A 22,854-nucleotide genomic window follows, 5' to 3' on the forward strand; every position below is an offset into this window, starting at 1 on the left:
AAATGTCACAAAAAGACTTCTTCACAAAATTTTAAACTGTAATGACAATTACAAAATGATAAATATTATTAAAGTCTCAGATTTTAGATAACTATTGTTAATTTTAGTATGTACTTAACATAGCCTTAGCCTTAACATATAGAGTGTTATTTCAATTATTTATTAAACAAAACCTTGAGAATGTTTCTGTGAAGACCCTTAAGGTTGAGACTAATGCATGTACAAGTTGTTCTTAACAAAGTGTGTTTTCATTATAAAACTATTTTCTTTATGGAAAGTTAACTTTAAAACTAATTAATTAGCAAAACTAGAACGACTTAACTCACCTGATCCTTAAATGATAGCTCTTCTCGAAGGCTTTGGTTGGCATTTTCAACTTCCACCCTCGCCAATGATTCTTCTTCTAGCTGTTTACGATGGTTATCAAGAAGTTTACGTAGCTTATCACGTTCTTTTTCAAGTTCTTTAGCATCTGCGATTGCTTTCTTAGCATCAGAAGCTGCTTGATTTGCTTTAAGCTGTAATTCATTACATCTTGTCTCGTATATTCTGGCAGAATTTTCAGCTAGAGCCAAATCTTTATTCTTTTTCGCTAACTCAGACTTGAGTTCGTCATTCTCTTCTAAAAGACGTTTAACATCTATTTCTAAACGTGCTTTTTCACGGTGGGTTTCGTCTAATAGTTTTCTAGCATCTGATAATTCATGGTCGTACATAGATTTTATGTTTGAAACTTCCCTTGTTACCGTTTCCTGAGTGGTTTGTATTTCCCTCGTTAATCTGTTATTTTCACCTTCTAAATATCTTACTCGATCTATATATCCAGCCAAACGGTCATTAAGGTTCTGAAGTTCATGCTTCTCTTGTAATCTAGAATGTCTGGTAGGACTTAAGGGGCTCGCCGGTCGCTGTGAAGCTAACGGTGTTGACCCTTTTTTTGATTTGGATGCCATATTTACCCACTTTTAACAAAAATCACTAGAACGTATACACCACGCCTGCAACTAAATACCTCGAAAAGCGAACAACTCAAAGCAAAGAGATCGGTCGAGGCACAAATTATGTCGAGGTCTACCCGAGGTAATCAAACTATTTTTGGAGATGATACGATGGGAGCGGCGTTTAACGGTTTTTAAGCTTACGTTGGTCAAAATAATGACATAAAATGTAAATAGGTGGGGCAATGTTACAGATTTTTTGATTTTGTGGTTATATACTATATCCCGTAAAAACTAGATGTCACTGTAAAATTATTCTAAGGTATTATCGTATTATTTATTATACTACAAGCAAAGAATAATAGCGTCTTTATTCTTTGTTATAGCTGTGATGTATCTGCAAAGTACTTTTTAAGGTTTTGCCTTAAAGGTTAAAATAACTCTGGCAGATAGTATATAACTTCAGTGAGGATGAGTTATTTCCGAGAGAAAAGACACAGAAAAAAAAACAAAAAGACAGAAAACAGAAGTTAAAAATGAGTATTGTTTTGTCTAACAAAGAGAACCTTATGTAGAAATAGTACAAGTTGGAGCGAAAAAGACATCAAAGACATAAAAACGACGATTAACAATGTTACGATTCAAATTACTGTACTCTCGTGACGTAATTTCGGGCTTAATGTTCATTGGTAAATCGAAAGAAGCAACCGTAGTAAGTCTACGAACCGTGGTCAGAGACTCTCTCCCAAAAATTTTTTCTATGAGAGTTACCCAGAGATATGTAAGAGAGTGGAGTTACCTTACATATCTCTGGAGTTACCTTACTACCAAAGAATATAGACGCTTAGTCTATATTCTTTGTTACTACTGTCTAAGCACAGAATACACCAGGGATGGTGTATTCTGTGGTCGTGGTCTAAGGACGACATAGTCCATAGTTTCCCGTGACTAATTTCACGCCGGTTGTAGATGTAGATTTGATTTTTGATTTGACATTAAATTTTTGTCTTGTCATTCATTTCATTTTCAGTTTTCAGTATATACTACTCTGATTTTTCGTTATAAAGAAAGTAAAGTAAAGAGAACATGGCTGCAGCAGTGGTTCAGCAATCAAATGTAAACGATTATTTATTGAAAAAACAACAAGAAAGTCCAAAAGAATTAGGTTCAGAATGGGCTGAACTTGAAGAACTTCATAATAAAAAGTAAGTCGGTGTTTTGTACCGATAAAATTCTAGTTTTCTCTTTGTTTTTAGATTATGGCATCAGTTGACTCTGAAATTGATGAATTTTATTAAGAAACCAGAACTACAAACAAATGATAACCTTATACAACTTTACAATAACTTTATTCAAAGTTTTGAAAATAAGTAAGTGATTAAGTCTCTATGTTGTTATCATTTATTCAGACTTTTAGTTTGATCCTCACACTAAGTATCTATATCCATTGCATTAAATGGATGTGGATAGTTCTTTTATATTTAGAATGACCTACAGCATTTTGCCAAAAAACTGTTTTTTTAAAAGTACTTTATTATAAGCTGCTTAGTTGCAACTTTCTTTAATTGTAATAGAGCCCTAACAACTATATATTGGAACAAGCAGTTATTTTGCAAATAAAATACCAACTTACCGAAATTCTTTTATTTTAATTTTTTTTTTAATTGTAAATATGAAATTAACAACATTTTTTATGATGTATGGAATTATTTTTACAGTTTAAATATATATTTTATGTTGATTACTATTTAATTAATTGTTTGATAATCAAAACTGACAACTGATGCTGACAACTAAATATTGGAAAAGAGGTTTTTAACAAATTAAAATAAAAATTAATAAGGCATGACATCGCCCTTAGCTTGAGTAACAGCCTGAACTCTATTTGTCATTGTATCTACTAGGCCTTCACAGAATTCAGGGGTGAAATTATTCCATATTTCTTACAATTTAGCACATAGTTGTGGCAAAATACGCTGAGGGTTATTTCTTAGGCATTGTTTTATTTGGTAGCTAAAAATCTGGGCTGCTAGAAGGATGTGACAAAACTTTAATGTCATGTTCTCCCATCCATTTTTGATAGATTTAGCTGTATGGCATGAGGCTCCATCCTGCTAAAAGATAAAATCTCCGGATTTTATCTTTTAGCAGGTTCCCAACCCGAAAGTTCCCAACCCTTGGTCGACATACAACTCTACACAATGGTGCCTTGTGGAAACTTTACAGTCCTTTTTAGACAATCCTTATGGAATGCTTCTGTTTTTTCACAAATCACACGCTTTCGATAATCTTTCTCTTCGAAAGTTTTGATTTAGCCCAAATGTAACGATTCCTTTTTTGAGCTTCCTTCAACAATGGTTTTTCTTTGGCTACGCAAGTAAATCAAAAAATAAAAAAATTAAATCACAATGAAGAGCTTATCAAACATACCTTATAAAAACTAAGACAGCTCATGTGGTTATATTTGTGACAGGATTCTCTAGAAATATTCATCCTTTTTTTTTATTCCTCCTAGCAGTTACTTCTCGTAGTGTATTTCTTCTTCCCAACTTACATATTCTAATCAAATGCCTTACACTCCTTTGAGAAACAGCTTTTGGGCGACCTGAGCTTTTGCCGCGAACATCAATCACTGGCAGTTCCACCATATTTCTTAATTATATTTAACACAGTAGTTGTTGCTACAGTCAATTCACTGGAAATTTCACTCATTGTTTTCCCTTTATGGTACTGATAAATAATAATTTCTCGAACTTTTTGAATCAGTAGATTTTTCATCTGCGATTATTATATCTTGCTGATAATAAAATGGAAGGTTGTCTTTATTCATACACAAATGGCACGTGACAGTTGTTATTGACAACGCACTACCTACGTATATATACGTAGTAATATCATTTGATAGTAAATTTAATTAATATCTTATATACTAAAACGCTAAGCCCATTTCTTGTCCACCACTTTACTCAAAAACCATATTAGATAATTAAAATATTTTTTCGGAATATTATTAGTATTACGTATGAGATTGTCAAGATATACTTTTGGTACAAAAATTCACTTCCGGTTTTGAGATGACCGGAAGTTAAAATTAACTTTAAGTTTTAGACCCCACAATGTATATATGGATCGAAAGGTCTCGTCGAGACTAATCTAAATATGTACTTCCGGTTGCGATCCGACACCGGCAGTGACCCGAAACGCGCATAAAACGTCAAGATAGAGCAAATCTGACACCTGATTCGTGATCAGCATGCAAAATTAACTGCTAAATGATATCCATGGCGACATTTGATGAACTAAAAATTGCATTCCGGTTTTGAGGTCGACTTCCGGTTTCGTTTTTATTAGTCAAATTTCATTTAAAAAACTCGATGTCGAGTTGGTTCGCTAGAATAAACTAAATGATGAGTAAAAGATGTTTAAAAATAAAATAAATCTCATTTTTCATTGTTTGTTATACGTCATTTTATGTTTAGATATTTTTTAAATGCAAATATGGTTGTGTAAATTAATAGATACATTTTCCACTTCCTGTTTCGAAATCGATAATATGAGACAGACACAACTCAAGAGTCAACCAATACACACATCTTCAAATTCGTTTGTTCGTGGTTTCGTAAAATAGTGTAAAAACACATTGAAGTTATCGGTAAGTCCACCCATAGTTTTACCGTAACCTATACAATGTTTTGATTGTTTATTGCAACCATTTAAAAGTTGATGATTGTTTGCACCTATGAGTAAAAGTTCATTTATCTCACCAGAGTTATTGAAGGAAATATAGTTGATGTTAATTTAATTGTTATTAATTATCCCGTAATGGACCATTGTTTATTTAATTCGCCACATATATGGATTAAATGAACTGAAACTGTAGAGGTGGAGTCGTATAAAACATTTTAAATTTAGAATTAAAAAAAAATAAGTGTCATTCATTGAGATAAAAAAATATCCTATCTCCTAAGTTGTACCAAAAACTACACTTTCACAAAATTTTATTAGAATAGGTTCACTGGTTTCGGATATTAGCGTGGATAAAGACCGTGACACGGATTATATATATATATATATATATATATATATATATATATATATATATATATAAAATAGTTTATTTATGTGGAAAAGCTGAGGTGTTACAAAGAACTTTGGAACTTTTAATTTAATTTAGTTATATTAATTTCAAATAGTTTATAAAGCTTTTAATTATCTAATCTAATTTGTAGAATTAATCCTCTGTCTTTGGTTGAAATTGTGGCTATAGTCGTTCAACAATTTAAAAATCCGAAAGATGCTGTTGCTTTTCTTGAAAAGACTGAACCTAAGGTTAAAATTAATGCAGATGCACAAAACCTGTGCAAAGTTTTAGCTGGTCAGATATATATTGAAAAGTTAAACGATTTAGATGCCACCAAAAAGATAATTGAAGAAGTGGAATCTACATTGGATAATGCCGATGGTGTTACTCCAGTTCATGGAAGATTTTATTTACTTGCTTCACAATATTATAGGTTTGTATAATTTTTTTGTAACTGTAAAGTGTACATACTGTTAGTGTACAATGTACAAAGTGTATTGTATTACATAGGTAATATACATTGAGGTAATTGTGGCAACTGCGCTTTTTTAGCCTACTGCTGTAATCAAGGCTGTCTGTTGGAAAATCATACAATTCCAGAGGTGTGGAAAATCATACAATTCCAATTTCATTATTTTTTTTAAATTGAATTATTTTATTAAAAATTAATTCTATCATTATGTCTCCGTTAGTGCCTTTGTCGTCGGCTGCAGTCGGCTGAGTATGGCTGCGACGGCGAAGATAGTACTACCATGAAATTCATACTTATCATTGTATTAAATTTTTGTTGATTATTGAAAATTAAATGGTCTGAATAATATCTTAGTGGGAATTGCTTAATCAGTAAATGATCAATCAATCGGCAAACATGTTAAAACATGCGAACAATTTTTGCAATCCGTGTTTATCGTTGTTGTTGTAGTATCAGCTGTTAAATTTGTGTTCGATTGCTTTGTCGTTAATAGTTTTCATACTTATTTTGTTACATTCGTACTTATTAGTTTTTTATTTTTATTTGAAGTAAGATAAAATATTTGGTTAAAGTAATATGATTTCCCGTATATTCCATCAGTTTTTCGTAGAATAAAAATAGATATAACCAGTGGTATAAGTTCACGACATTCACGCCATAGACCCGTGTCATAAGATAAAAAACAAATTATCTGGAAGGTATATTGGCAGCGATACTGGTTTACTGCAAAATGGTGTTCTTGTTTTTATATCGAAGAAAACTGGGGACTATCATGAAGACATGAACTCCATATGATTCGATAACATTCTCCAGCGTGCAGACAGCAACACTGTTATAGTATTGGATAATGCATCTTATCACAGCCGCCTTGTTAAACGTATTCTAACGACGGCTGATAGAAAATCCATCATGCAGAGCTAGCTACGAGAAAAATGTATTTCATTTACAGAAGATGTAGTCAAAGCAGAATTAATGACAATAATTAAGGAGCATCGTGGTAGATATCATCAATATACAGCAGCAATGACAGAACAATTAACAAAATTAATTAACAAAGTTACAAAACACAATTAAATACCGGAAGAATGGAGAACGAGCGAACTAATTCCACTATTCAAAAAAGGAGATAAAAAACAGCCAGAAAACCACAGAGATATAAACATGTTAAATACTACGCTAAAACTTGCAACTAAAATTTTACAACTGCTAATAAATTAGAGGATAAGTTTAGCAGATGAACAACAGGGTTTTCGTAGTGGAAGATCGTGTACAGATGCAATATTCGTTATAAAGCAAATTACTGAGAAATCACTAGAGTATAATAGACCAGCATTTCTGTGTCTGATTGACCTAAAGATTCAGAAAAAGACAAAGATGATATAACATCTGAGATGTTATATCAAAGATGTTATCATCAATCTTCTGTATAATAGAGAAGTTCCCCTAAATATTACAAAAACTATCGAAAACGTCTATCAAAACAACAAAATGGAAGTCAGAATTGATGGACAACTTACAGAATCTATAGAAATAGGCAGGATAAGACAAGGGGATTCATTGATCCCCATGTTCTTCAATTTGATCATGGATGAAATCATCAAAAGCGTTAACAAAGGAAGAGGATACATAATGGGAAACAAAGAAATAAAAATACTCTGTTACGCAGACGACGCAATATTGATAGCCCAAGATAGCCCACCTGGACAAAAATGTGAGTGATCAAGTACAAAAAGCAAATAGACTGTCATACTTAACACGTTCAGCCCCGGGTGGCATCAATATGATGCCTCACTAAATAGTACTCTTGGGACAGTGAGGCATCACTCTAATGCCACATTACAGTTTTGTATTCGGGACACCGTGGCATCAGCTGTGTCCCGAATAAAGCACAGCTATATGTGTCACAGCTATATAAATTACATTGTTAGTTGGACAGGGTGGTCTAAGTAGCAAAATAATATTTCCTGATCGGATGTGAGACGGTTTTTACAAAAGATATGGAAATTATAAAATTTTTTGGAAAAAAAAAAGATTTTATTCAGAATGTGCAAAAATAATTATAATAATATAACACCTTATTATTTTAAAACAGCATTATGTGTTTAGAAAAAACAAGAAATACAATAATGTTTTTTGCATTGGTTGCACAAAAATTTAGAACGAGAACACTTGTTTTGAGTTTACTTCCGCCCCAATTCGTTCTTCATTCTGACGTAGCAAACCACATCTGTTTTTTCTTCCTTCTACAAGCTCATGACTGACATCGGTGTTATCGTTGATATTCGTTTCGATAGCGGACATTTCACCCAGTAGTTCTATAGCGACTTCTGTTTTGAACTCTGATATAGTCAATTTAGTTTGTGTAACCTGTGTATATACATACAATATGAGCATTCACCAAGGCATTACCGAACAATAATTCTGTGGCTAATTTCCTGTACCATTTATTCCCTCGTCTCAAGCAATGTGAATACGCTTTTTTCTGATCTGAGAGATCAATAAATTGAGTCGGAATTGCGAACATGAATGTAATGTTCATAATCCTAATTTGGATTCTACGATTTGTTTGGCCTATATAGGATCGGGGGTAGTATGCACAAGGAATTTTATAAACTCCTTGTTGTTCATTTGGAATGTTGTCTTTGATTGATCGGACATGAGATGAAAGTTTTAGTTTGGGGGAAATATTGACTTTATTCCTCTTGATTTAAGAATTTTGTTCATTTTGTCAGTGCCACCTTTGATGTAAGTAAGGAAGTAAAGCTTTCGTATGATAAGGGTCTTTGATTTGAAATTAAGTGGGAGATTGATGTCTGTGGGTGGTCCTATTGATGTGATTTTTGCAGTAACCGTTTCGGATGAGGGCTTGTTTTAAACTCATCGAAAAGGCGTATTGATTTAGAGACAAGCGTATTAATGACTGAATTAATTATTTGTGAAGAAGGATGATAAGAGTTGGCATGCAAGTAATTATTGGTATGTGTGGGTTTTCGATAAACACAGTGATGAAATCCTTGGGATTGGTTTTTCTTTATGATAACATCGAGAAACGGTAGGGATTAATCAGTTTTCACCTCCGTAGTGAACTGGGTACTAGGATGTATACCATTCAGATGGGTTTGAAAAGACACCAAAGCATCCCTGCCATGGGGCCAAATGACGAATGTATCGTCAACATATCGTAGCCAACTTGTGGGTTTGAGCATTGATATAGATAGTGCTCGGGTCTCGAAGACTTCCATAAATATATTGGCAATTACAGAAGACTGTTGAGTTTAATATTAATTCCTGTAACAGTGTTAAATTTAGTAAGACATATACAGGATGTTCCAATTTAAAGAAAAGTTCTATAAAAAAAAATAAAGTAATCTGCCAAATATTCTCTATACCTATCATTATAGGTTTCTATTTATTGGCGTTTTTCTGCACATGCAGTATCTTTGAAATTAATTCTTTGTATTAGAATAATTAATGTTTTGTATAATTACTACGTTTCAGCTTAAATGTAATCAACTTTGCCAACCAATTTGGTCTTTGCAAGCTTGGTTGTGGGATTTATTAAATCTCGTGTATAAGAAACACTACCGTTTCACGAACTTGGTGAACTTCTTAAATCTTTTAAATTTTTCACTTAATGTAATGCACTGTTTTGAAAACATTCCTTTTTTTAACGTTTTGAAAAACTATTAAAAATAGATATAGGAATGTTTACTGAAGTTAATTTATTTTAATGCATTTTGTGGTGTCGGGCTCTCGCTGCGTTCTTCTTCTTCTTAGCCTTCTGTCGTCCATGTTTGGACATAGGCCTCTCCCAACTCCTTCCATCGGTCTCTATCCTGATCAACATATTTCCAATTTCTTCCGGCTATTCTTTTAATATCATCAACCCATCTCATCTGTGGTCTTCCTCTTGGTCGTTTACTTTCGTAAGGTCTCCAATGTTGTATTGTAGTATTCCAACGTTGGTCTTTCTGTCTAGCAGTGTGGCCCGCGAAGCTCCATTTAATTTTGGCAATTTTTGTTGCTATGTCCTCGACTTTTGTTTTGGATCTTACCCAGTCGTTCCTCTTTTTATCTGACAGTCGTATACCTAACATTGCTCTTTCCATTGTTCTTTCGGTTGTGGCTAGTTTATTCATGTTTGCCTTGGTTAGGATCCAGGTTTGACATCCATATGTCATGATAGGAAGGATGTATTGGTTGAACACTTTGCTCCTTAAGTATTGGGGTATTTTGCGGTTCTTAAGTATACAACTAAGTTTTCCAAATCCTGCCCATGCTAGTCTTGTTCTTCTAGTAATTTCCGCACTTTGGTTCTCTTTGTCAAGTCTCAGGATTTGGTCTAGGTAGATATATTCCTGGATTTGTTCTATCTCACTGCCATTTATAGTTATACGTCTGGGGTCATCTGTTTGTCATTATTTTTGTGTTTTTCATATTCATTTTTAGGCCGACGTATTGGGAGCTGGCTGCTAGCTCCCCCATCATAATTTGCAGTTCCTCGAATGTGCTCGCTATAATCACTATGTCGTCAGCCAATCTGAGGTGGTTTAACTTGTTGCCATTAACGTTAATACCATAGGTTGACCAATTTGTAGTTTTGAAGACGTCTTCTAGGGCGTCAAGTCGTTGCGTTAGCCTAACTGATTTTCCATGTTCACTTTCCAAAAGAAATACATATTGTTTTTTTCTGAAGTTCTTGAATAACTTAACAATTTCAATTGTTATCCAGTTCGGGTTGCTCACTATATTACAAACGTGTCACAGCGATACTACCTAATTTATTCATTGTATATTTACATTTATGCTTTAAATACGTGAATTGTGTTGTTATAATTTAATTGTATTTCTAGAATCCAAGGAAATCATGCTCAATATTATAGGACAGCGTTGAGATATCTGGGATGCATAGAGTTGGATACACTAACAGCAGAAGTGAAAGTACAACATGCTTTCTTCTTGGGTTTGGCAGCTCTATTAGGTGAAGGTGTCTATAATTTAGGTGAATTACTTGCACATCCTGTTTTGGAATCACTAAAATCAACAGAGAATGCATGGTTGGTAGAATTGCTATATGCCTTTAATTCTGGTAATATTAAAAAGTTCGAGGCTATGAAACCGCAGTGGGAAGCTATAGCAGATCTTGCAGCTGAAGAATTATTTTTACGACAAAAAATATCGCTGTTGTGTCTCATGGAGGTACGTTTATATTTAATTTAAAATTCAATAAAATGTAAATATAATTTGAATAGTGTCAATATCCTATCAATATTTTTCTTTTAATTATAGATGACATTTAATAGACCATCCCACAACAGGCAATTAACATTTGCAGAAATAGCGAAAGAAACAAAATTACCTTTGAATGAAATTGAATTGTTGATTATGAAAGCATTGTCCCAAGGACTAGTTAAAGGAGCCATCGATCAGGTAATTCATTACTATCAGAAAATAAAAAAAGGCGCGTGGCACTTTGAGAGTGCCGACATAAGTGAATACTTCCTATAGCGCGTTAATACTATGTGTGTTATGAAATTGTATGTCTGCTTATTACTGAATTGTTAATATTTTTTATAATACTGTAACATAACGTATCTGGATGGTAAGTGGGGATTAAAAGAGAATTCCAGGAACAAGTATGTTCATCTGGCAAACCAGCGCTCAGGTATTTTGAACGACACACGATCTAGTATGGGGTATATTTGGATAAAGATAAATAGATTGAAACGTACCGATGGAAGTAGACAAAATTTGGTGTAAAAAGAAAGGGGAAAATAAAGGGAGAGACAAGGAAAACTCGACACTTAAAATATGAAAAGAATGGTTTAAGAAAGATTAAAAAAAATGACAAATTACTTTGACTTTTTTTTAAAACCAAAATGCATATACAGTACGGACGCGTTAATCCGAACGGAATCGGAGAAACGGGTTATTCGGATGACCGCATCGTTCGGATTACATAGATACAATATATTTAATAAATACATATTTATTATCTATATAAATTTCAGTGGAGAGCAGTAAAAAATCTGCTTTTTTTTCTGGACGCCAGTCTCGACGTGCTGATCAAACGCTGTCTCTTATACGCCTCAGCATTATGATCTCCTCGCTGCTGTTGAGATTGTCTTCTGTCCAACTGATGGCTGTGTTCAGGGCTTTTTGAAGAAGATGGTTCCTAATCGACATCCTTCTCTTCTGTTTCTTCATTTTGAATGGCCCTTACAATTTCTTCATCCGTGAGCATTTCTTGGTGGAGCCACCTGATGCCCATTCTCGAACCTCAGATTCAGTAATTATTGTCGTGTTGTCTTGAGCCAGCTGAGCGACAAGGGGCTTAAAATGATGTCTTTTTCGTTGGATGAAGAGTCGTCAACAGCCGCTAAGTTTGGACTAAAGTTTTTTCAAGAAAGTTGAATCGAACGTTGTGAAACGGATGACCAACAATTTGCTAAATTGAAAATGACGTCCTTGAGATTAACTTTCGCCAAAGCTACTACCAGATCCGTTCTACTTTGCTCGTCAGCAATAATGTTCGGGATGACATTCTGGACCATTGGTTGAATCACAGCTGTCGTGTTGGGTGGTAAAAACATGTCAAACGTTTTACCATCTTCACTACAAAGTTCATCAGCAGATGGATGACCAGGGCAGTTGTCCAACAACAACACTGCCTGAGGGAACATCAGGGACGAATTCAGTTTTGAACGAATCCAAGAACAAATCTCTTGTCACCTATTCACTTTTTTGCTGTCGATACCATAAGGGAAGATCAACAGATTTGAATTCACGAGGCTTGTGAGCCAAGCAAACGAAGTTTGTGAGTCCCTGAAGCATTTGCACAAGGCATAAAGGTGATTCTTTCTTTCATAATTTTTCGACCAGAAAGGAGCGTTCTTTTTCTTGAGATGATATCAATGTGTGGTCTGGTAAGATGCGCCAAAATAACGCACTTTCATCTGCATTGTAAATTTGCTCAGGTGTCAAATTGTTTTTAATCAAAAGTTCTTTCAATTGCCGTTCGAAAGGGTTCGATGCCTTCAGCATTACTCGAAAGTTTCTCACCAGTAATTTTGAGATTTCTAACTCCATGACATCGATCGTTTGAAGTTGTCCAACCAACCCTTACATGCGCTAAAAGCTTGGTGATTTGGTGACATTTCACGATAGAAATGACGGGCATTTTCACACATTTCACCACTCACCGGAACATGCTTTCTCCGCTGTTGTAGGAACCATATGAACAACGCACTTTCTACCTTCGGATATTCGGGGGGTTTGATGGTTTTCCTCTTCCCTGGACCGCTTTCTGTTTCGCTGACGAACTTTTCATCTTTTCTTTGTTCTTCTTAATGTCAATAATGGTAGATTTGCCAATACCGAACTGTTTTGAAATAAAACTGTAGCTAGTTCCTTGCTGTTGTATCAACTTGAGAATTTTGGTCTTTTTTCGATAGTCAAAGTCACGTGTTTACGTGGAGCTATCGTGATACGAAAGCACTAACAGATCTAAATAATATGTAGGTAGGCAAGGAAAGTAAAAAATCGATGTTCGTCATGTTGATTCAATCGTGAGGGAGGCAGAGGGAGTCGCACGAGAAAGTTCGGACTACCGCGTCATACGAACGACCTTGGGTTTGGACTAACGCGACCGTAATGTATATTGTTTCTAAAAAACAAACACGCTTATCTTATACGTCGCTCTACATTTCTATTAGAATTATTTTCCAAAAGAAAGGACGATTATATTAAAATATTATATATAAATAAATAAATAATTGCTACTAATTAACAATTTTTATTTCTAATATGGTAGAAAGCTCAGCCAAGTAAAAGTTAATATTGAAATCTCAACATATTAACAAAATAGACATAAACCAAACATGTAAATTAAAACAAAACAGGTTCTAAATAAATATTTTTAGAATTACATATGTGGAATACCTTTATAACTGGGTAAAGTTAGAAGTATGCATAATGCATTTCGTTTTAAATAAAATAGTGAAAATAAACACAATGTCAAGACATTACCTCAGTTATGAGCATATCATGATATGTAGGTATGATATCTTAATATCTAGTAAAATCCACAAGGAATCTAAGTTCCTGTAGTTTGGCTATATCATATATAACAAAAAATTTTATTAAAAAATCCTTTATAAAAGGTATATAATTTAAAAGACCCAATCGGGCTATATCACAAAACGTTTTCGGAATCCATGTTCCATCATCAGTGCACCTAAAAAGTATATAACCACTTAATTAAAAAAAAACGTGAAAATTAAATTTTACCAAGGTTAATACAAAATGTGGTTAATACTTACTAGGTGGGTATACATGTATTGAGCCACTTAATATGTGGGTAAACCCCCGTTAAAGTTTGTTTTATAAATTTGGTTTACATTCTGTTGTAATAAATTCTAAGATGTTAAAGTTACCAGTCGATTTGGTAACATGGCGACGTATGACTCCACGTGAAGTTGCTGGTCCTGAGACGATGTGTCTACGAGTTGCTTTCAATCAATTGCTTTCATTAGGTTCTCACTTTCCTCCATATATCTCACTTTTTATTTCTTTGCGTTAATATTTAAATTAAACTTTATCTGTTTTTTTAGGTTGCTAATACCGTGAATATGACCTGGGTTCAACCTAGAGTTTTGGATTGCACGCAGATTTCCAACATGATTACTAGACTTAATGATTGGTGTAAACATGTTGATACCATGGAACAATTACTAGAAGAAAAAGCTAGTGAAATATTAACATTGTAATTTCTAATCATTAATAATTTATAAATTTTGTTCTTAAAATTGTTTTAAAACATTTCTCACTGATAATAAAATATTATATATAATTTGTAGTATTAATAGCTAAACACATTATATTAACATAGTTAGAGTATAACACAAATTAACTCTATTTCTGTAACTCGCTATAATTTTTCGGGTTATAATTAACTCGACAAGAGGACTTCGAACAGCAAATGATTTTAGCTTTTTAGAAAGAGTAAGAAGAGTAAGAGAAAAGAGTAAAATCAACTCATCGCTGTAGCTCAGAGATGATTTTATGCTTCTTCACAGAGCTATGGCTGTGGAGGCTCTACTAGGCGTGCCTCCCTTGCATTTGATAATACAAGGAGAAGCAAGATTGGGAGCCTACAGCGTAAAACAATCACTGAAACTTTGCAGTAAAGAAACAGGGCATATGAGTATCACAAGGACTATGACGAAGGACATTTTTAATGAGAAGACAGATCGTATGACAAAATTCATTTAGCGTGTCTATTCCAGACAGGAATGTATGGAGAAACAAGGAGTACCATAACCAACAGGATAAGATCTGGTATTACAGGTGGATCCAAAACTACAGAGGGTGTGGGGACAGGAGTATACTCCAATAATGCAAAAATTAGCAAAAGCTTTGCCTTGGGAGGAACTGCGCCGTTTTTCAAGCAGAGATATATGCGATACTGCAATGTGCAAAAGGAAATAATGAGAGAGCTCTTGAAAAACAGCAGATCCATATATTTTCTGACAGTCAAGCGGCACTAAAGTGTTAGGAAGTGACGTCTAGGCTGGTATAGGTCTGAGCTTGTCTGGGTACCAGGACATCGGAGGCAACGAAAAAGCAGATTAACTTGCAAAAAGAGGATCGAACGAATCAAACGCTGTAACTCTGTAACGAGTCATGGGCGATATTGGGAGAGAATCCTAAAACAAACACATGGAGAAATCTTTATGGGAGGACCATATGCTTCACATAAGCAGCAACAAATTGAGAATAGTAACAGGAATATTGACCAGGCCTGCACCAGTATAAAACAGGCATTTACAATGGCGACCTTAACTGCAGGCTCTATGATAAGGAACTAGAAACTGTAAAACATGTATTATGCGATTGTGAAGCGCTGGACCGTAAAAGACAAAAACTGTACGGGCAACCAAGAGGAGATCCTGGTATATTTAGGACACACCAAGCAGAAGACCTGTACAAACTTTTACAGGATAAAACAATTCTAGACTGGGTGTAGGAAACAACGTTGTTTGGGCAGCAAACAGAATAAGCTTCAGCTTCAGTGATAACGGAGATCATTTTCATCAGACGGGCCCAGGGAGAAAAAAAAGTTGCTTGACAAATATGAGTAAAACAAAAATATGACCGCTTGCTTTATTTAAAACGCATATAAAATGTGACCGCTTGTCACATATAAAAACGATCATCGTATAAATCGAGATAATGTACAGAGATGACCAAAATACAAATAACTATACTTAATTAAAAAAAAAATATTGTTTTAAGTGCTTTAAATTAAGGAAATGCAAAAATGGAGATTGTCACAATCCTCCACTTATTTCTTCTTTCAGCTTTATCTCGTAATAACCTCTGTAATATTTTCTCACAAAACTTGCTGATCCATCTTTCTTTTGAAATGTATGATTTTTTATACTTGTAGTGGGAGTATTTACAATTACAATTTACTTATTGTAATTGGCTCATCAAAGAGACACTTGAAAACAATGTATGCATTTACAATAGTCTTACCAAGCGACAGTTCTGTTCGTATTACAATTCTTCTTGCAATCTGCCAAATGCCTCTGAGTCCCTGTTTGGCAAGTACAGTTCTTTAAATAATCGTTCTCTGGGATAAACAAATTGAATAACTCATAAAACTATTTGGTCGATCTAGCGGAGATTTAGCACATTTCAATAACTCATTTATTATCATAATTTCAGGTAGCTGTATTACATGTCATTATTCAAAAAACAAAGTTAATAACATTTATAAATTACTGCAAACATTAAGTTTTTTTGCATTTATCTCAGTCAAGTCTTTATATTTTAATTTGGATTAGAAGATTAGGAAAAGAATTAAAATGAAAGATTTTTAATATCTACAACTCTTATTTGAACTAATTTTCTATAAAATATATGTTTTATAGGCAAACAATGACTTTTTCACTTTTAATGATTATTTAAAAAAAACAAAGCAAAATCAGCTGTACGTTTTCAAGGATTTGTCATCAGCTATCCTTCATAACAATATTCCGTTTAGAACCTTTACACACCTGTATAAGATTTTTCCGTGAAATCGATTATTTTTTCACAGATTGGCTGGAGTGCCGTTCATATCTAATTCCAGTGTATCACATTGTTTCATCTTTATAACATCTCGCAGTGACGGAGGATGTTACAAACTATTTAGTTACTTTTAATCTTACCAGTTATCGTATTCTTGCTATATTCATATAAGGTGCTTAATATTTTAATTATAATGTAATCAATTAGATTTTTCTTTTGGCAAAAAGCGATTTAGCTTTTGCAAATTTATAAAAAGGGTGTTATAAGTTACACATTAACTTTAATTACTTCTACAATATATATATATATATATATATATATATATATATATATATATATATATATATATATATATATATATTATATATATATATATATATATTATATATTTATATATTTATATATATATATTTATATATATATATTTATATATATATATATATATATATATATATATATATATATATATATATATATATATATATATATATATATATATATATTATATTGTAGAAGTAATTAAAGTTAATGGGTAACTTATAACACCCTTTTTAAAAATTTGCAAAAGCTAAATCGCTTTTTGCCAAAAGAAAAATCTATTTAAATAAAGTTTTGCAAATCTCCGTGTTTCATCAATTAAACAAATTAATCACAAGTGCTTCTTAGTGATTTCCAAAGCCACCGTAGATTTTCAAATAACTTAAAAACATCTCTAAAAACCCTAAGACAAAATTTTGAAGCAAATGTCATCGAAAGCGATAACATTAAAAAAGTCTACAAATACATACGTTCCTCCATGACGTCTAAAGTTTCCATTCCTCTACTTCAAAAATCCAACCAGACTTTATGCTCTTCTGACAAAGAATCTTCCGAAACTCTCTCTTTAACATTTTCACAGGTTTTTACTAAAGAATCGAATGATGGTTATCTACCTGCTATTAACTATAATCGTGTCGGCGCATCCTTACAGCAAGTTAAATTCACAGTGGATCATGTCAAACAACACTTAATTAAACTTCGCACAGCCGCTTCACCCGGTTTAGATGGTGTAACACCAAAACTGTTAAAAAGGTGCGCAGACACGTTTGCATTACCCTTAACGTTAATTATGCAAACTTCTTTCATCCAGAACTCCTTACCCCCTAGTTGGAAATTAGCTTCCGTTACCCCTATTTTTCAAAAAGGCAACAAACTCGACCCCAACAATTATCGTCCAATTAGCTTGCTGCCAGTAGTTGCCAAAGGTATGGAAGCCATTATCTCCGAGGAGATGACCAAATTCCTTCTCCAGGAACATGTTATTCCAACACAACAACATGGATTTGTCTCTGGTCGCTCTACTTGAACCAATCTCTTACATTGTCTTAACGACTGGACGTCATCCTTTAACAGTTCGCAGCCTGTCGACGTTGTTTATCTAGATTTCTCTAAAGCATTTGACCGTGTACCTAAGCGCAGACTTCTACATAGCTAGAACATTTCGGAGTTCGCGGTACTTTACTTCGTTGGATAGATGATTTTCTGACAGATCGATATTACAAAGTTAGAGTTGGCGAATCTTTCTCACAGGACAGGTTAGTGGAAAGTGGAGTGCCTCAGGGTTCCGTCCTTGGACCTCTGCTGTTTACGGTTTACACCAGCGATGTTCCTTATTATGTTTTAAGTAAAATATCGTTCTACGCTGATGACACAAAAATATATGCCAATCTAATCACAAACCAGCTAACCCTCCAAATGGACTTGGACTCTATTTTACCTTGGTGTTCCCAGTGGTTACTACCCTTAAACGCGGAAAAATGTGTAGTGTTTCGAATTGGTAAAAATAACCCACTTGTGCCGTACTTTGTTAACGGGCAGCCATTAGATTCTGTGTTTTCGTATAACGATCTTGGTGTTATCATAAACAGCAGCCTAACTTGGTCCGACCATATTACCTCTATTTGTAAACGTGCGAACTCCAGACTGTATCTTATTCGGAGGTGTTTTTCGAGAGTTTCAATGCAATCATTCTGTAAACTTTACACTCTGTACGTAAGACCCATACTTAAATACGCTGGACCAACGTGGTATCCTGATCTGGTTCGAGACAAGACTATGTTGGAAAACGTCCAAAGGAAAGCCACCCGAATTTCTTTGGGACCGAGAAGACCTTCTTATACAGAAAGACTTAGTATGGCTAACCTAATTTCTTTTGAACTTCGCCGACAACGTGGAGACTTAATTACAACTTTTAAAATATTAAAATTCAATTTTGGTAATCTCGATGAAATGTTTATCATTAATCAGATGGGGATGAACGCCTCAGAGGTCATCAGTTCAAACTGAAGAAAGAAAATTTGTCTACAAGATCAAGGCAGAACTTTTTACCAAATAGAGTTTTTGAGTGCTGGAATAACCTTAACGATAACATTGTCTCTGCCCCCTCTACCAACTCGTTCAAAAACAGACTTGACTATAATTTACATTATAGTTAAAATATTGTTTTTCTTTTAAACCAAAAATTGTAATTTTATTTCTTTTATTTGTAATTTTTTGTTTTTTTACTAGTAGGTTATTAATGAAATTTCTTTGTTTTTGGGCATAATAGGGACTTAGTTCCTCTGCCCTCGCTTATGTATAACAATAATAAATAATAATAATAATTCTGAGGTTGCCAACCAATGTTTTAACCTGTCGCGTATATACACATAGGTACACAATCTAATTTTTGGATTTGTCTTCTTGGTTGACTGATTATATAACCACAAATATTCTCATATTTGGTATAAATAACCTATTATAGCAACCTTGTTTGTTTTATACTTGAGTACAAAAAAACAAATGAATTAGGTATCTTGATTATTGGTATTAATATTTCAAGAACAATATTTGAATTTACTGGAAAATGCTTTTGTAAAATACATTACTTTTTATTATAAAAAGTTTATAATAAAATTATTATAAAAAGTTTTACATTAAAGTCTAAAGATGATTGCCTTATGCTGAGTAATTGAAATTTTAGAGGTCGAAGGTAGTAATTGTTTGTATCACGAATACTATTTCTTGTTAAAGGTTGTGTATTTATGCTGGGAACTAAACATCTATACATGTTTCTTAGAAATTAAATGAATATTAGCAATGAGACACATACTTACTAATGCTATTGTTTAAACTTGACCTTCACCATTCATGTACATTGTTAATTAAAGATATAGGTATTAACACTACATCTTGCCCGTAATATCATAATATTATTGCTGTTATATATTATTATTAAATAAGTTGTAAAACTAACGTCATGAAATAAACGTATGTATATTTTTAATCAAACACTTTTTGTAGATACGATTTTATTCATAAATGCCAATGGATTTATAAACTTAAAACTAAGATGAAAATAAAGTATAACAATAAAACACTGAAAAGCTTTGTTTTCAAAATTTCCACAAAATATTTTACCACTACAGCTGTTTCGGCAGAGTTTTTGAAAACAAAGTTTTTCAGTGTTTTATTGTTATATAAAATGAATTTCCACCAAGTAACGGTCGAATCCATCACTTATGAAAATAAAGCTGTCAATTGCACTAGTTTACTCGTTTAAGAAAAAAAAGAGCGACTCTTTGTTAGGTTAATTGCTTTACAGTATAACATTGTAAAGACAAAGCAGTGGCGGCTCGTGGCTTGAAAGACAAGGTCGGCAAGGTATTTTTTGTCATAATTTTTTTTTCTGTTTTTTTTTGTTCTTTCCTATAAATTTAGAACCTAAACATGTTTATAAATTCACTCTAGTCTACGTTGTTTGGAAGTAGCAAAATGGGTTATAACGTCATCGTAAAATTTATTAGAGTTTTGGAGAGATTTTAAAAGTTTTTTTTCTGTTGACATTTGAGACAAGCTTGGCATTCTCTCTTGTTTGATGGTGTTTCGACAATACGTTTTGATTCTTTTGAGACAAGTGAAATCTCGTTCATTTGAGGCAGACGGTGGTAATGAGATAATTAATGACAATAATTTATTAATTTCGGTAACAGTTTGTTGTAATGAATTGCAGTATATAAAATTATACATATCTTATAAGTTATCCCACCTTCCGAAAATATTTGGATTAACATATAAAACTTTTAATTGATTTTCTAATTTTATTTTATTAAAGAATGATGGATAATTTAATTAATTTAATAAATTTAATTAACCTGTCTAATAAATATCTTGGAAATTCTTTGGCGTAACTTTTAAATTTTGAATCGTCAAAGAGGTCAAAAATTTGCAAATCTTCAAAATTCGAAAAACGAGTATCTATTTGTATAATAATAGTATCCAAAATTTCAAAATATACTCGTTTTTCGAGATCTGTTTCTGTGTCATGCCTTTGTTTTTTTTGGGGGGTTCGGAAATATCAAGCGAGTCCAAAACGTTACTGCGTATATACTGGAAATTACTATCATTACGAAAATCTCTGAGATTTTGCACCAGTTTTGTTATTATATTTTTGGAATGCATATAATGTCAGTTAACTGATTTTGAACAACATTGAATATCAAATCGGTTTGGGTAAACACTTTCTTAAAAATATTTAAAAGTACCTATGTTAAAAGAGTAATCATTTAATAATGTTTTCAAATCGATTGCTTCACTGATCAAGATATCATCACTTTCAAAATCGTCGCATTCAATAATAAAATCAAAAACTTCCAAAAGCTGTTCACGAAAATCTGCTACAGTGAAAACTAACCGAGATTTAAAATTCCATCCCATCTGATAAACTGTTGTTATTTTTTTCGAAACAAACCGTTCTAAAACATTAGTCTGTTTAGGCGAGCTTGAGACAAATGAAGCAAATCTGCTTAAACTGGCAAAAAAAGACGACATTCTTTAATTTTTTTACATGTATCCTGCAAAAACTAAATTCATTCTATGCGCATGACAGTGAGTAAATAAAGCTTGCGGTGCAATAGTTTTAACTTTTGCCTGGAGACCATTCAATTCACCAGACATCACGGCAGCGCCGTCATAAGTTTGCCCACCAATTTATTTTTGATATTAAAAAATTTTAATCTGTCCTTTAAAACACCAAAAATATATTCTGCCTTATGGCTTTTACTCACGTCTGTAAAACCTAAAAAACTCTCATAAATATTTATATTACCATGTAACGCCTATCGCACAACAATTGATAATTGTGAATGACATGATATTGATTCTATTAATTCATTCTGGATTGTTTTAGATACATCGCTAAATGTCTTCGAATCAGAAAGTAAATTAGAAAATTCCAAATCGTATTTCTTAAACATTTTTATTAGTTGTCTATAATTACCTTGATTTAACGAATGCTTCGATTCGTCGTGTCCCCTAAAAAATAATTCATGACAAAATAAAAAAATTACAATATCAATTAAACGACGTAAAACTGCGTGACTATTTTTTACAATATCGTTATGTTTAATAGCATTTTCACGTTGGGCATTATCTAATGAAACAGATATTTTGTTTTCCAAATAAATCTAATTTAATCTGGCTTTATGTGTGTTATGATTTTGATGTTTGTCCCTATTTGTCGAAAATAAAATGCAAGGCCAACAGAAAAGTTTGTTTTTTATTTCACTCTCGGTAAGCCAAGTGTACTTGCTGTACCAATTATCTGAAAATGACCCCCCTCACTAATATTTATAAGCCGGGACATTTTAGGCATAGTTGCAATTGGCCAGCAGTTTTAACAGTTTTATTAGAAGTGAAAGATTAGCAGAATTTCAATTCCATCATCGTATTTAAATACAGATTTTTTAACAACCTATGTTTTCCAATCCTATCACATAATGTTAAGTTGTACATTGACGACCGCTTTGTCATTTTATAACATTACCGAGTTGTTTACATCGATGCTACTAAAGCTGTAAAGATGTCAAAATTATGTGTAATATCAGTTTGTTAAAGACTAAACTAAATCATATTTATAGCACTTACCCTTTAAAAACCTACTAAAGTAATTACCGTATTTTTAACAATTTTAGTACAATTTTAAAGATGCTACAGCTTATTTGAAGTACTTTGTCTCAGTGGTGGCCGGTCAGGGTGGACAGGGTCGGCAGTGCCGACCCACACCTTTGTAGATATTATAGATTTTTTTTAATATTTAATTTAATCAGTATTTCAATAATTATTTAACCCTTATTTTTAATGACAATTTGTTCTTCGTATGGAATACATGAAAACCCATTTTGCAAAATGTAATTTACAATATCATATTAATCAATACTTACAGTTTCTCCCGTAGCTTGCATTTTTTAGGTTAATTTACCTGAATTAGT

The 22,854-nt window shown here is 33.0% G+C and overlaps 2 protein-coding genes across 2 annotated transcripts in view; one reads left to right on the top strand and one right to left on the bottom strand.

The window, feature by feature from the left end:
* Positions 1-1,143, bottom strand: part of LOC140445055 (lamin Dm0-like) — a 34,770-nt gene extending 33,627 nt beyond the window's left edge. The window contains exon 1 of the mRNA XM_072536847.1: positions 327-1,143. Within this exon, the coding sequence (XP_072392948.1) occupies positions 327-953 (627 nt within the window). The 5' untranslated portion in view covers positions 954-1,143. The remainder of the gene's footprint in view (positions 1-326) is intronic.
* Positions 1,144-1,915: 772 nt separating this feature from the next.
* Positions 1,916-14,342, top strand: Rpn9 (regulatory particle non-ATPase 9). Its single transcript, XM_072536848.1, has 6 exons — positions 1,916-2,143; positions 2,195-2,308; positions 5,168-5,452; positions 10,345-10,690; positions 10,781-10,921; positions 14,104-14,342. The coding sequence occupies exons 1-6, from the start codon at positions 2,025-2,027 to the stop codon at positions 14,257-14,259; spliced, it is 1,161 nt and encodes a 386-aa protein (XP_072392949.1). The 5' UTR covers positions 1,916-2,024; the 3' UTR covers positions 14,260-14,342.
* Positions 14,343-22,854: the final 8,512 nt, after the last annotated feature.

The sequence above is a fragment of the Diabrotica undecimpunctata genome, chromosome 7 (genome assembly GCF_040954645.1).
Source record: "Diabrotica undecimpunctata isolate CICGRU chromosome 7, icDiaUnde3, whole genome shotgun sequence".
NCBI classification, from domain to species: Eukaryota; Metazoa; Arthropoda; class Insecta; order Coleoptera; family Chrysomelidae; genus Diabrotica; species Diabrotica undecimpunctata.

What these genes read in the sequence shown, in the direction of transcription:
- Rpn9 (XM_072536848.1), top strand. Translation starts at nt 2,025, where the DNA reads ATGGCTGCAGCAGTGGTTCAGCAATCAAATGTAAACGATTATTTATTG. An exon ending in CTTGCTTCACAATATTATAG is followed by an intron (nt 5,453 to 10,344) that starts GTTTGTATAATT and finishes TTGTATTTCTAG; the next exon opens with AATCCAAGGAAATCATGCTC. An exon ending in TTAAAGGAGCCATCGATCAG is followed by an intron (nt 10,922 to 14,103) that starts GTAATTCATTAC and finishes CTGTTTTTTTAG; the next exon opens with GTTGCTAATACCGTGAATAT.